The sequence below is a fragment of the Carlito syrichta genome, unplaced genomic scaffold (genome assembly GCF_000164805.1).
Source record: "Carlito syrichta isolate Samal-C Ts95f unplaced genomic scaffold, Tarsius_syrichta-2.0.1 Scaffold306713, whole genome shotgun sequence".
NCBI classification, from domain to species: domain Eukaryota; kingdom Metazoa; phylum Chordata; class Mammalia; order Primates; family Tarsiidae; genus Carlito; species Carlito syrichta.
In genome coordinates, this window is record NW_007250809.1 from 547739 (window position 1) to 563436 (window position 15698).

Below are 15698 nucleotides of genomic sequence, written 5' to 3' on the forward strand. Positions count from 1 at the left end.
AATAAATTTTGCTATATTTGTTGGATATCCATTTAAAAAAGTGAATCTAGATGTTTATCTCTATGGATACAAATTAATTTGAAAATACCTTTGAGAACTCAGGGTAGTCAAATTTTTTTTGGATAGAATATAAAAAGCACAAATAAAATCAAAACAATCTATAAGTTAGACTTGATCAAAATAACAAATTTCTGTTCATCAAAAGAAAATTAATGTAAACAAGACACAGATGAGGAGAAAATATTTACATAACAGTTACCTATTTTTGTTTTTTGTTTTTGTTTTGTTTTGTTTTGTTTTTGCCTTGGAGATTTCTCTCACTTTCCTGTAAGCTTAGGAATTCATTAATTTTCATGCTTGTAATTTATCCAGGACCTGGGCATTTCATGTAAAAAGTATTTCAAAACACTAGTGTATCATTCTGCCAGAACCAGAAGTTCTTTGACTTTTCAGATTCTGCATAGAATATAACCATATATACATTTGGTAGTCCTTAGCATAGAGATGATGTTGGAAATCTCCATAGGCCTATATGAGGTCACCCGGGGAGAGCATGTGCTAGAGGACCGGACCTAAGCCTGGGCCATGGAGCACTCCAATGTCTAGAGGAGGAGCAAAGAATATTGAGAAAAAACAAACCAGAGAGTAGATGTCATCGAAGACTGAAAAAAGAGGTCTCTCCTGGAAAAATCAACTGAAGTCAAAAGATATACCGTGCTCCAAGCCCCTGTTGACGCTACATACCTTGGAACCACACAGGTTTGGGGTTGATCTGTAAGGGGGCTAACATCCTGGGCACTTGTAGGAGGCCAAGGCACAGGGAATGCCCCCCAATCCACTGGACCCATTCTCTCCTCTTGTTCTAACATCTGAAACTGCTTCTTGTCTGGTGGCTGCCTCTAGTGTGTTGTAGTTACTCACTTAGTAAACATTTGTTAAATGTTGACTATAGGCGTAATCATGAACAAGAGCAACCTACACAGTCTCTGTCCTCACAGACCTTATAACAGAATAGGGTCACCAATAAGTAGGGAGTGGAAATGGTTGAGATACAGTTGCTTCTAGGACACTATGATTTGGGCAAGTCGAGTTGCTATTCTAAGCCTTGATTTTCTGTCTGAAAAATGCAACTGTTTGAGAGGCCTTCTCATATAGTCTGAAGATGTGAATGAATGGATGTGTGAATGAAAACTCCTATGTAACCCATCCCATCCTAGTCCTGTCCTGGGGAAGGACCATGAGTAGAAAGGCCAGGTTAGCCTTTCTGTGTAGTGAATTCGCGTTCAGTGTATTGTCTACACCAAGTCTCTAGCCTTTCTTTCCCTCCAATTGAGTCTCTCTTTGTAGGTTCCCTGTGACCCACTTTTCCTTCAGATTTCAGTTCCTCTCCTCCATTTCCACCACTCCCTTTCCCTCAGTTTTGGTCCTGTTCCTTGGTTCCACTTGTTTATCCCAAAGCACATAAAAGGCCTTGTTTTAGCAGAGATGAATCTTTTGATGTTGAACTATGACATTTTACCTTCCAAAGAGGAATTTTGAATATTTAAATTATCCAGAAATGTTGAACAAAGGATTCTGGGAAATTCACAACATTTTACAAAGAAAAAGAAGTGCCTACATGGTGTTGAGTGTATAAAGGCTCGCCCTGGTAATAAACTCTCAGTCACTCCCTTAAACACAGCCACACCTCTCCTCAGGCACCTCCAAAGCTCTCTGGGAGGGAGCCGATTGCTGTGGGTTCTCAGAGGAGTGCGAAATGTGTCTCTTAAAAGAACACAGCCATTTGTTCTCTGTCAAGATGTCTCTTTCATACTGTAATTAGAGTGCTGTGGGGGGTGTGAATGGGGGAGAAAGAAGAATATGAAATACTCTTACTTCCCTGTGGCTCATTCTTCCTGCACCACAGGGCTTTGAACCCACTGAAATATTGTGACTGAAACATACACTATTATATGCATAGAAAGAGAGAAAGCAGCATGTGTGCCTCTGAGTTCACTCCTTGATGGTGTCTGTGTGCCACAAAGAGGTGACACAGACTGGTGGAGAGTTAAACACAGCAGATCTGAGTTCTGCTTTGGAACTCTGTGCCTTTCAATTTTTCTTGGGCCTTTATTTTCCAATCTGCACAATAGAGTTACAACAGTGGTCCCCTAGCTCCTTTCTTAATAGGTTTTAAGAACCACCAGGTGAGAATTCCTAACTTTTCTTTTTTCTTTCTTTCTTTACTTATTTAATTTTTTAAAAATTTTATTTATTTAATTTTTTTAGAATTTCTTTAAAAAATTTTTATTTTAAAGATGTGGGGTACAATTCAGGGTTAGGTATACAAATGTTCATTATGCAGGTACCCTTGTTGATGAGGTGTGTCCCTCCTCCCCTGGCAAATTCCCACTACTGCCAGTCCCGCATCCCCCCAACCTCAGCAGTTTCCCGCTACTGCCAATCTAATTTTTCAGTGTTCATAGTATATGCTGTTCCTTGATCACCCCACTTGCAAAAAAGATCTGGGAAGTTGTTGGAATGAAATAGTGCAGTATTCAAGAATATTGTGTTTATTTGTTTTGTTTTGAATTTTATTTGCAGCAATACCAACAACAATTTCTTGATGATGTTTTACTGAATAATCAGTTAACATCTTCTAGTACACGCCAGCAGGGGAGCAGGAAGGTTGATGAGAGAGTCTAGAATGGCTCTGTTTCATTCATAGCTGCCACATGTTTTATAGATAACTGAGAACTATTGGACCTGATGATCTTTAATGGAACTGTATCAGGATACCTTCTTATTTGTGTACACAGCTGAACTCCTGATCTAGCCCCCCCATCCCACTCCCAACATGCTCCTCCCAGTATCTTTTCCAGCTGAGTTTATTCAACCCCACCCTCCTAGTTACTGTAACTAAAACCTTGAGATCATCTTGGACTCATCTCTCTTGCATTCCTCGTTCGGGGGTCAGCAAGTACTCCCAGCTCTATCTTCATGGTATATCCAGAAGCACACTGCAGCTCAGGGGCTCCACTGCTCAGGCCAAGGCCACTGTCACCTGAAAAGTCTCCCTGCTCCCTCCTCAGTCCCCTTCAGTCCCTTTTCAACAGGGTAACCAGAGATATTCTTCAAAAACTGAAATCAAGTCGTGGGATTCTTCTGCTGCAACCCCATCAGTGGCTTCCCAGTCATACCAAGTAGAAGTCACATCTTGATGAGCCCTCTAAGGCCCTCTGTGATCCAACCGTCTACCTCCACCTGACCTGTCACCCACTCTGACCACATTGCATTCATTTTTCATTTATTCAGCCCTCTCTTGCCACACTGACCATTTTCTGTTCTTTGAAAGATCCTCCAGGACACTCCTGCCCCATAGCTTTGCCCTGGCCATCATCTCTCCCTTGAGGGCTACTTCCCAGTTATTATAAGACTCGCTTCCTCTCATCTCTCATGTTTTCTTTTTTTGCGTTGGAGTCTTGCTCTGTCATGCAGGTTGGAGTGCAGTGGCATGCTCATGGCTACCACAGCCTTGACCTCCTGGGCTCAGGCAATCCTTCCATGTTCACCTTCCAAATGACTGGAACTACAGGCACATGCCACCACACCTGGCTATTTTTTTTCTTTTTGTAGAGGCAAGATCTCACTGTATTGCTTAGGCTGGTCTCGAACCCTTGTACTCAGGCAGTCCTCTTGGCTCCACCTCCCAAACTGTTAGGGTTACAGGCATGAGCCACTGTGCCCAGCCTCTTATGTCATTTTGCAAGCCTCCTCAATGAGGTCCTTACTGGCCACTTTACCCAGAATTCTAGCTCCCTCCCCCAGTACTTACTATACTCCTTTTCTGCTTAATTTTCTCCTGAGAACTTATGAGTATATAACATACTGTACATTGTACTTATTTATCTTGTTTATTATTTTTTCTCCTGCAGCATAATGCAAGCTCTGTGGAGACAAGGATTGTGCATGTATACTTGTTGCTGTATCCCCATGTTCTAAATCAATAACCACCATATAGTAGGCACCACTTGGGCTTTGAATCCACTGAAATATTGAGTAGTAGGCACTCCATAAATTATGTTTTGGAGGTGGAATGAATATATACAAATGCAGGCCTTGAAAATAGGTTATCTGCATTCCAACAGGAAACATTCCAGTTTCTTCATTATCCCCTTTGCATGAATTGCCACTTCTTTTTTCCTATACCATGCAAACAAATAAGTAAATGAGATCTCAATATCAAGAAAAGAAATAAAGAAGACCAATATTCCCTGAGATCGTAAAGGAATCTGCTTCTCTGAGTGATGCCCTGGGTCAGCCACCAGTGCTGCAGACCTTAGACCTCAAGCCAGCTGACTCCTCTCTATGTCTTAGTTTCCTTGTATATAAAAGGCCAGACTTGGACAGGTGAAATGTTAGATTCTCCTTGCCTGACCTCCTGGCCTCTGGGGCTCATTTCTGTGGTCATAGGGTGGAGGGATGAGGGTGGGATACAGCACTTTGTGTAATGCCATTTGTGTGCCTTAACCATGTTAGGAAAGGATTTCTGCTTATGGGAGGAATATTCCCAAAGGAAAAGTGATCCAGGATGAGGTAGTTCCTGAGTATTTGCCTCCCTCCCCTGCACGGACACCCATTCTGCTTAGTAGAGTCAATAGTGGACAGGATTTAGAGGGATGGCTTCTGTTTTGGCCTTTATTTATTGTCAACCTAAGTCTCTTTAAATCCTTTCTGGAGCAAGTCAAGGGATAAGGCATAAATAACAGTAATACTGCTGAACTGTGTGACCTTCAGTAAGGTGTTTACCTTCTCCGAGGCTGTGTTTGCTCCTCTGAAAAATGGGGGAAAAAGTTCCCCAGGCTCATAAGAGCATTGATCACTGAGAACATAAGAACCCTGAAGGGTCTCACCTCCCAGCCCCAGCCCATTTTCCAATAGGACTGAAATTAAACCATTGCCAACATACAATTGCCGACCTAGCTTTTCCAATTTCTCTGTTAGTTTCAGAACATTTAGGGTTGAAGAGGTTTTTCTTGATGTCTAACCCAGATTCCTCCTTCTCAAAGCAAAGATCTTACAGGAACAGTGGCAAGATTTCCTAGTGAATAGCAAAGCTCTCTGAAATACAGACTCTGAAGATTAATAGGAATCTGACCATGTGGCCATTTGTATGCTTGGCAGAGTCTGACTACATATGCTTCCGGGACCAGTATGAGCATGTGTGTATGCGTGCCAATGTGTGTGTGATGAAGCATGCTAGTGTGTACAGGAGTGTGGGTAAACAGATCTTTGAGTCACATAGGCCAACCCATCCTGTCACTTTGTCTTCCTGTTGGTTGTCGTGACAGTGACGGGGGGGCTCTCCCTGTGTGCAATGGGGAAGAGAGGTTTAGAATGAGAGACTATCACATGAGCCAGGCAGTCCTCCAGCAAAGGCGTTCTTGCCACAATGAACCTACCAAAACATTTTCTTCACTAGACAGACAGAGAGAGACCTGTCCAAGTGCCCTGTAACTCTGGGGTGATGCAACACGAGCAGGAATTTCAGACTGGAGCTAGGCTTTTGTGGTCCTTACTTCGAATCCCCAAGAGTTAGTAACATCATGATGCATTCTAGAAATGTAAGTGACCAAAGGTCCTCCCATCAGAGCTAAAACCAGTCACTTTAATATATTAAGATGCGGATTAGACCAGACAGGGCTGCTCATGTCTGTGATCCAGCACTTTGGGAAGCCGAGGCAGGAGGATCCCTTGAGCTCAGGAATTTGAGATCAACGTGGGCAACATAGCAAGACCTCATCTCTACAAAAAAAAAAAAAAAAAATTAGTTGAGTGTAGTGGCATATGCCTGTAGTCCCAGCTACACGGGAGTCTAACACAGGAGGCTTGCTAGAACCCAGGAGTTAGAGGCTACAGTGAGCGCTGTACTCCAGCCTGGGCAACAGAGTGAGAACCTGACTCAAAAAAAGAAAGATAAATATTAGCCACTGTGTGAATTGTCTGTGGCACTGGCTCCTGGTCCATAAATTCATAAAATATGAGTCAGTTTCAATATTGACCTAAACATGATTTCAAAGAGAACTCTGCCTTCTCTCTTTTCACCCCTCCAAGCACACGTGACCAATGTTTCAGGCATTGTCCCTTGTCTGAGATTATCTGTGTTATTCTTCCAATTCATCTTATTGTGAATAATACAGAACTGGCTGTGTATGAAGAGTTGATTTTGACAATTTATACCTCTCATGTAAACTGCTGGAAAACAAAAGCTGTCACGAGTGCAAACGCAGTAACCAGTGTAAAAGAAGCAAACTGCACTGACCCATGTAGTGTGTGTAGACCAGCCTTGTTCTTAGTTCCCATAACTGAAATGTAGTAGCCCAAGCTTTGCACATGCGTGTGATAACCAGAATAGAAGCTCATCATACTTAACCTAACTCGCCTCCTTGTCATTGTACTTGAGAGCTGCATGTGAGGGGCCCTGCGAGTCATCCTATCCTGGGGGAGCCTGGACTGGGGGTGGAGGAAACAGCCTGAATTATAGAAAACAGAGTTTCATAGGGGGAAGGATCTGCAATGAAACACTATTTGGATTTTTATCGTGCTGCAGTCTCTTGTGGGAATCCAGTCAGAGCTCTGAGAATAAAGCAGACTTGTCCCTGCCTCTGGCTATGAGCAGAGGGCTTTCATGTGTCCTAATGCCAGCTCTGACTGATGAGGAGACTGAGACAGAGAGGTTACAGCCCAGTTTACCAGCAGCAGAGGATACCCAAATATCTGGCTCTAAGAATAGTGCTGGTGATGTTTCTGCTCCGTCACGTGGAGATTTATTTTTGCCCTTCCTGTTTAGATTCTGAAGTCTAGACCCATCCCATTGTGGGTTCTCTTACACTTATTTTTCTCAATCTTTTGCTGAAATGAAAAGAGCTGGTTACCTCTTACCTTAAGACGCAAGCCAGTGCCAAGAGGTCTTAGGAGATATGAACACTCTTCTGCTCTAAACCAGATTTCCCCCTTTTAAACTTCTCTGTCTTGATACAAAGGTCCTGGATACACGGAGGTATTCAGAGGGGCACTCTTTGAGCTGCCTTTCAATAGGTAATGTGGCAGAGGTCATCTGGTTGACTAAGTAAAAGTCACATGCTTCATCTTTGCAAAAACATCATCTTCTGAATTGAATAACCCCAGGGTCCTTTGTGAGAAGAGAGTACTCAGATCCTTAGGCAAGAGAGAGGGACCTGTGAAAGGAATATGTTTCACTTTCCCAGCTCTGACCATGTAAATACTCACCTGCCTGGTGGGCATGTTAAATACAAGGTTTTGTACATATTTTTGGCATGTAATGGAGCTGAATCTTGTTTGTGCCTATTCTCTCCAGAATGCAATATGTGTATGAATAAATGGACAGAAAAATCAAGCAGTCTATCACTGGCTTTGACTAATACTATAGATTTTATTCTAGGTCTTTATTAACCCACTATAGCACAATGGATTTTTATGCTACCATTTCAAAGAAAAGAACAGTTCCTTTAATATATATATATATATATGTCCTTATTATTCTCAACCTTTTGCTGAAATGAAATCTCTCTTTTAGATTTTAAATATCAACTTCTAGGTAGCAGGGAAGACAGCGGAGACATTGTGGAAGCAGCTCTTAACCTGGAATCGGAAGACATTAGTTTGAATTGTCTCTGCCTCTTACTAACTGGGTTATCTTGAGCAAATAATCTCTCCAAACCTTCCAAGGTTTTGGAAAATATAGATGAAATAATTTACATTTAAATTTTTAAAAATTAAAAAATGTTAAATGTGTTATGTGAACATTAACTGTTGGTCATGTTTTATTTTTATAATCTATGGACTCTACTGTCATGCCAGGCACTGGTGTCAACTTCCTAAATTCATGTTGGAATGTGGCACCATGCAAAGACACGGGTGCCAGACTTTCTACCCAGGCTCCCAACGAAAGAACAAGGCAGAAAATGCCACTTGGTAAACACTATAAAGAAGGTCCCCCACATAAAGCCTTCCTCCATTAAGGTACTGGAGCTGCTCAGGAGGTATCCCTGGTGATGCATATTGTTTGCTTTCCTTCTTTTAACCAAGAGGCTTGGCCAGATTTGTCAGGCTCTGGGCCTATGAGTCCCAGCTAGGATGCCAGGTGGGAGGGTGGGAGGAAATGGGGGCCTGCAATGGTAAGGAAAAGCAGGGAACCCAGATGGTGAGACCCAGAGCCAGGAAACTTCTAAATATACAGGGGGGTTAGATTGGGGTTTGTTGACCTGTCCCACCAGAAATCAAGCTACACCATCATTCTGGGGGTCAGATAGAGGTGACACACCATATGCTTCACAGATCATTCGGTGGTGATTTTGGTGAAGCTAAATGAAGAGAAACTGGAAGCAGTGTCCAGGAGTTACCACTCATTTACTTGGCTCCCTTTGGGTCAGTACAGAGATGGAATGCCCCTTCATTTAGGTCTCTGGGAACCAGGGTAGAGCTATCAGTACACTCACCTTGTCAGCCTGGATATTTTTAATTAAAAACAAAAAACAAACAAAAAAATACAATTGACCAGGGACAGTGACTCATGCCTGTAATCCCAGTACTTTGGGAGCTTAAGGCAAGAGGATCACTTGAGGCTAGGAGTTAATACCAACCTGGACAACGTAGTGAGACCTCCCCCATCTCTAGTAAAAAATAAAAAATCTGACAGTTGTGGTGGTGCACGCCTGTAGTTCCATCTACTGGAGAGACTGATGCAAGAGGATTGCTTGAGCCCAGGAGTTTGAGGCTCCAGTGAGCTATGATTGTGCCACTATACCAGCCTGAGTGACAGAGCAAGATCCTGCCTAATATACATATAAACATATACCGTGTGCCAGGCCTGCTCTAGTCTAGGAAGATAGAAAGTTGAATAAGATACAGAATGTTTTCATAAAAAACTTTCACAGAGGGAGAGATGGTCGCATGTATAATTGACCCCAAAAAAGATCTGATAGTAGAATGAGCTCTAAAGAGATAGAGGAGAGGTAGAATGGAGGCCAGAAGATTGAGGGGGGAGGGCCAAACAGAAGAGACAATATTTCAACCTGGCCTTGAAGAAGGATTTGACAGGCAGATAAGAAGAGATTCCAGCAGAGAAGCAGTGCAAACTAGCCTTGAACGCCTATCCTGCATTTTCCCTGGGAAGTGTGCTGTAGTTGAATGGACTGCAGGTAGGAGAGGGGTGTATAAGGATGGTGGGAGATGAAAGCTGAAGAGAAAGATTGGGCTTAGACTGTGAAAGACTTTGAAGGCCATGGTGGTGAGTGTTTTTACTTCACTCAGTAGAGGGTGAAGGAGGCCATGGAGGAAAGGCTGATAGAGTAGAAAGAAGATGGAATTTAGATCTGAGAGTCTTAGTTCCTCTTAGTGGCTTTGTGTCCTTGAACTAGATGCTTAAGGATTATTGTGTTCCTCTGGTCATAGTCTGCTTCAATTCCCCCTTTTCAGGTCTTTCTCAAAATATCTTCCTGTTAAACCTTCTTGGATTTCCCCAGAGCTTAGTTGAAAAATCAAGACACATACATATGGAGAGATAAAGAGAGTAATATATAAAAATGCTACTGGACTAGGCAAATTTGTGAGGCATGAAGAACTTGCACTCTTGGAGCAGAAAGGCCTGGGTTCTAATCCTGGCTCTGTTTTTCACTTAAACTTGATCAAGTTGCTCAGCTTTTAGGTTGAGGATGAAAATGTCTGTTCTACCTTCTTAGAATGACTATAAAGATTAAATGAGTAAAACGTATGAAGGTGCATGGTAAATTATGAAGTGTTCCACAAATGTTATTCACTGTGGTTATTACTTGAGGTTTGAAAGTGATAAGATCCACTGATGTTTTAAAAAGATAACTTTGGGCCAGGCTTGGTGGCTCAGCCTGTAATCCCAGCACTTTGGGAGGCTAAGACGAGTGGATTACCTGAGCCCACGGGTTTGAGACTAGCCCGGGCAACTTGTCGAGACCTTGTCTCTACAATAAATTAAAAAAATGAGCCGGGCATGGTAGCGCGCTCTCGTAACTCTGGCTACTTGGAAGGCTGAGGCAGAAGGATCACTGGAGCCCAGCAGGTTGACACTGGGGTGACCATGAGCATGCCACTATACTCCAGCCTGGGTGACAGAGTGAGACTCTAACTCAAAAAAAAAAAAAAAGATGACTTTGGCCACTTGTCTTTCTTCCTTTGAGAAATGTCTGTTCACGTCCTTAAAAGGGTTGTTTGTTTGTGTCTTGTGAGTTGAGTTCCTTGTAAACACAGATGCTGTTAGTTCATTGTCAGAGGCATAATTTTCAAATATCCTCTTTCATTGTATAGGTTGTCTGTGTACTTGATAGGCAATATACCCATGTAACAAACATGCACATGAACCCTCTGAATTTAAAATAAAGTTAAATTTAAATAAGATAACATTAGTAGCTGTGAGATGGATGAAATGAAGGGAAGAGAAACAGGTGGTTGAGAGACCAGCTAGGTGCTATTGCAGTAGTCCAAGCAGGGAAGGATGAAATCCTGGAGCAACATGGAGAGGATGGAGTGGGAGGGTGAATTGAAGCAGTTTTTTGATGGTAGAGCCAACAGAATAGCAGTGCTAATTGGGCAGGAGGTATAAAAAGAAGCACAGAGCCAAAGGCAAGAACTCTGGTGGTTGTTGATGCCATGAACCAAGCCAGCCCCTTATTACTTCCAAATTGCTGAAATTCAGAAAAGTTGAGGAAAGGAGGCAACCCAGACCTTGAATTCTGTTACCTTGGCCCTCAGTGGTTGTGATTGCTCTTCATTTTGTTTCTATCCTTCCCTTCCTTCACATCACCTTTAGTGGAACCCACTGAACCTAAAGCCAAGCATAGGAGAACGTCTCCTTTAAATGTTCCTTGTCCCCACACCCTCAGCCTGATTATAACCTTTATAAGCAGGGGACTGTGTCCAAGGAAGCCAGCTCTATCTTGGCAGGAAGGCTGGGTGAGGCACAGGTATCTGTCTACATTGTAGGGGACTGACATCTCTTTTTCCCCTGCACTGTGGCTGGGACACACCACCAGCCCCTGACTCGTCTCTTCTTCCTGGATATGAGGGAAGAGCTGGCAGGACCCACAGTGGGTACTGGGCCTCCTCGTCTTCAGGCTGCAGCTGTGTATTTATGAGGCTCACCTTGAATATGTGGAACAGCTTCTGAACAACACCTGAGCCACAGTGGGAAACACAGAACTAGCAGGGGGCATCCTAGTGTGGAAGATGGTTGATGAGAACCGCACTGGTAGAGATGGTTTCTGGAGGAGCCTATTAGCAAACAGCTATTTTTTAAAATCCCCATTTGCTCACCTCTTGAATTTGATCTTATTTCTCTTTACCAGGAAGTCCTCGGTCTCCTTCCTCTACTTTTTTACATGGAGCTGTAGTCTTTTCATGAGTGGTTTTCGTGCCCTGTGTCTGACAGGGACTCTGTCTTCTTCCTGACTCTCACCTGGCCTCTCCCTGTGTCTTACTATCTTCCCACCACCCACCCCACCTTCCTACATCCCTTCCTTTGTTATTTAACTGACACCAACCATCTTCAAACAGCATTCCAGCTTTTCTAGTCAACAGTGTCTTAAGTGGCAGCTTTTATTAAGCACTGTAGGATGCAAGAGAGCAAAGGCAGCACAGCTTTATGGTTAAGGTTCAAATCCCAGCAAGTTAATTTGCTTTGTCAGCCTCCGTTGCCTCATCTGTTAAATTGGAATTTTAATAGTACTTACCTCATAGGATGGTTGTGAGGATTAAATGAATTAATGGGTGTGAAAAAACTTCATACAGGGCTGGCACATAAGTATTGGTGAGTATTCATTATCACTGTGGTGATTAAAAGCAGGGAGAGTAGTTGTGCCCTTCAGGGTTTTGTGGTAGCTAAGGAGGTGGAACATGGCATTTTGAAATCTAGTTTGTCACATGGCTAAGAAAGTGCATTTCAGAATATAGCAAACAGAGAATGGTGGTCCTGATTGGAATGCAGCTAATCTGGGCAGACTCCCTGCATGAGGCTGAATGAAGTGTTTCTGTGTAACATTGTAAGGAGGTCATAGTTGCAGCCTGGCTTGAAGGACGGGGTTTTGGGATGCATAAAAGTACCTGCCCAGATACTCTTTCTTTTTCTTGCTTCACCCTTTCCCTTAGTCATGGCACTATCCAAACCCCATGAATCTTATTCCTCTTGTCCACAGGGAATTTGCCAAAGAGAGAGAGAGAGTGGAGAACCGAAGAGCTTTCATGAAGCTGCGGCGCCAGCAGCAGATTGAGCGTGAGCTGAATGGCTACCGGGCCTGGATAGACAAAGCAGGTGGGCCTGGTGAACTGCAGGGGCTGGTGGGTGGGCTGTACAGATGGCAGGGCCAGCCCCTCACTCCCAAGGCTCCCGCCTAAGGGGCAGCTGAGACTAGAGAAGAGAGAAACTCTGGATGCCTACTTAGCTCTTACTGATCCCACTTTCTTCCTCTAAATGCTTGTCCTTCTATCAAACACCTTTCATGAGGTAGGCATCTGAGCAAAGTGAACAGAACCCAATCTCAGAGCGGGTACCTGAACAAGGTGAACAGACCCTAATCTTAGAGCAGGCATTTTTCAAGGTGAGCATAACCTAGTCCTAGAACTAAGATTGGGCTGGTGACACTTTATAATACTGATTCTAGTGTTCATTACAATCCATCCATCCATTTAGCAAATACGTATTGAGTGCCTACTTTGTGCCAGGCCCTGTTCGAGACAATGAGCCAAACAGACCAGCTACTCACTAAAGCCCCTCCCTTGCGGTGCTCATGGCTCTCTAGTTGGAGAAGGCAGAAATAAAATAATAAATCAGTACTCTTAAGACAGTGATAAGTATAATGAGGAAATTGTCAAGATGGGGTTATGGATATAGAATGTGCTGAGGTTTTCAATAGAGGGGCCCAGGTTGGCCCCCTGGGTGGAGACTTGCAGAGATGAGGAGTGAGCCACAGGAAGGTCTAAGAGAGAAATATGCCAGTGCCAAGTCCCTACTAGGGGAGTGGGGTCAGGTGTGCCCAGGAGCAAAATGGGGAATGAACAGAGGAGTGTAGCAGGAGACAGGACAAGGGTCATTGTGAGGGAGTAGGTCGCCATCATGCATGACCATATAGGCCACTGTGAGAGCTAATGGGCTTTACTATGAGCAACACAAGAACCATAGGAGGGTTTGAGCAGAGGACCGACTGCTCTGACTTAGGACTTTAAAGGAGCATGTGGTCGTGGCATTGAGAGTAAACCACAGGAGGACAAGACTGGAAGCAGGGAGACCTGTGGTGAGGCTCTTGCTGCCATCCAGGGAAGAGATGATGGTGAGAACAGGTGTCTTCAGTTCTCACCCTGTGGCTCAGTATCTCGAACGTTCTTGCCTGGCTGTGAGAGTAGGTCCAAACCTATGATGGTTTCATTAACCCACAGAGTTGCCAGATTCATGTGACTCTGGCTCAGGCACTCATGAGGGGCATCAGTCACCCCATATCTGTCAGTAGCAGGGATGCACTTGCTTGCTTTATTATTTTAAATGCTGGGTGGCATTGATGTTATATATCTCCATTTTCTTCCAGCACAAAGAGTGATTTTCTTAATAAAAAAAATACCTACATGGCAGTCAGCATCTTTTCTGTTCCTAGTGGAAAGCATAGCACAAATTTGAGGTTGCAGAGGAAAAAATTGGAGTGTGATTTGATGCTTAGTGCCTGAGCCTTATTCTTCTGTAGGAGCTTTGGAGTGACCATCAGCACACAAAAGCCTTCTCTATGCTCTGGAGTCAACTCTTGATTATTTCTGAGGACTGAGAAAGTGCATATATGATTGATTGATAGCCAGATAAACACCCCTGTTTGGGACTTCCACGTTTCCTTTCTGCCTCTGGAAGCATGAGCGATGCAGTTGACTGTACTTCCGTTTCGCCCGTTCTCCTCCAAGGTTGTTATATGGGGGTGAAGCAGACACTAATCTGCCTTACCTTGTCCCAGAACGGCAACTTGGCCTTGCCATGGGAGGGCTAGCAGGTTTGCCTCCAGGCCAGGCAGGCAGGCAGCTTGATGTTCCCAACTGTCCTTGGCTGCCTCAGTGCAGGAGCCATCTGACGAACCACTGAGAGAACTGGCAGCAGACCCAGGAAAGAGCCCTCCCAGCCCTGGCATGACCCCATGTGAGTCAGGCAGCACAGTGTGCTGCTCTGTGGGGCCCTGCTTTTCAAATACTTGCAGAACTCCAAGGTTTCCCTTTCTTCCAGTTGGCAACCAACTCTCTCCTCCTTCTAAGAAAAAAGACGCACTGCAACGTCAAAGTATGCTTCCTGGCCCTTCCCTTTACAAATGGAGCACAAGTGAATCAGAAACATATGGGTTACATTTCCCTGGAAAGACACTCAAGTTCTAAAGCGAACTTGGCAAAAGATGTTGGGGGGTGGGGGTGGGGGGGGCTTTAGCACATCCAGAGTCCTCGAGTGCTTCCCGGAGATCCTGGGTAGCACCACATACCTTCCACCTGCTATGGGAGGGAGGGGTCTTCAGATCTGCCAAGATACTGTGCAAAGCAAAAGTGATTCTCTGGTTAAGCTAGTGAATGTTGCTATGAGATATTTTAACAAGTACCTAATTTTAAAATGATGCCCTCCAAACAGCATGTGCTATAAGATGACTTTAAAACCTTCTGTGTCTGCAGGACGAGACACCCCATCAATAACACTTAACCTGGTAACTTAGCATTTTGCCAAAGGCTGTACTTAAAAAAGAAACCTAAACATTTATAACTTGGTATAATCGCCATCCTGCATAGTACCATTGGGCCTCAAAATGTTCTCCTCCCTGGGAGATACATTTTACACTCTCAGGTTTATATACAGTTGGAATTGTAGTAATGACTTTGCCCTCTCCTACTGTCCTTTTACTTGTTAAAAGTGCTTAAATGAAACCATTGTTTAGTAGCGTCTGCTGCAACCTTTCCCCCAGCTGCTAGGGTCTTAGGCAATGATTGCTAAAGCTTCCAGCTTCCTGGCCTGTGAGTTGAGATCAAAACTCATCCACATCAGTCCCAGCAGAGCATCCAGGATTCCACCAGACTTGGGACAGAAGGGCTTTTTGTTAGTACATTTGGAGGGATGCTAGTAAGGTTTAGTCCAACAAGCCTTGGGAGAAAATAGTACCCCTCAGATGATACCTCGGTGGAGTACAGGACTGCTCCTGGGAGACCAAGAAGAGAGAGTCCAGGGGACTGTGGGTGCTTTTCCAAACACCAACTATTATGTCATTCCAACATCAACCATTCCTTCAATTCTCTCACACCAACTGGACCTGCAACAGTTCATTTAAATTCTGATTAAATACCACCTGAAGTTAGTGTGATCCCCACAGGTTATATGCTCAGTTCCACAGGACTGAGCCCCCAATGTAGATACCAGCCAAAAGTGGAGTGTCTGGTCAACTAGGATCCACACCAGGCCAACTAAAACTTCAGGGGTTCCCACGACCTTTCCATCCCCCACAGGTTCAGTGATTCATTAGGATTACACAAGGAAATATGGAAAACTATGTATATTATTAGCATTTCGTTATAAGAATACAATTCAAGCCGGGCTTGGTGGCTCAGCCTGTAATCCCGCGCCTTTGGGAGGCTGAGGTGAGTGGATTGCCTGAGCCCGTGGGTTCGAGACC

The 15698-nt window shown here is 44.0% G+C and overlaps 1 protein-coding gene across 1 annotated transcript in view; it reads left to right on the forward strand.

Moving 5' to 3' along the window:
• The window catches only part of CACNA1E (calcium voltage-gated channel subunit alpha1 E), a 410647-nt gene that overhangs the window by 296788 nt on the left and 98161 nt on the right, over positions 1–15698 (forward strand). Inside the window, exon 10 of the mRNA XM_008063298.2 lies at positions 12222–12337. Coding sequence (XP_008061489.2) covers positions 12222–12337 — 116 coding nt within the window. The remainder of the gene's footprint in view (positions 1–12221; positions 12338–15698) is intronic.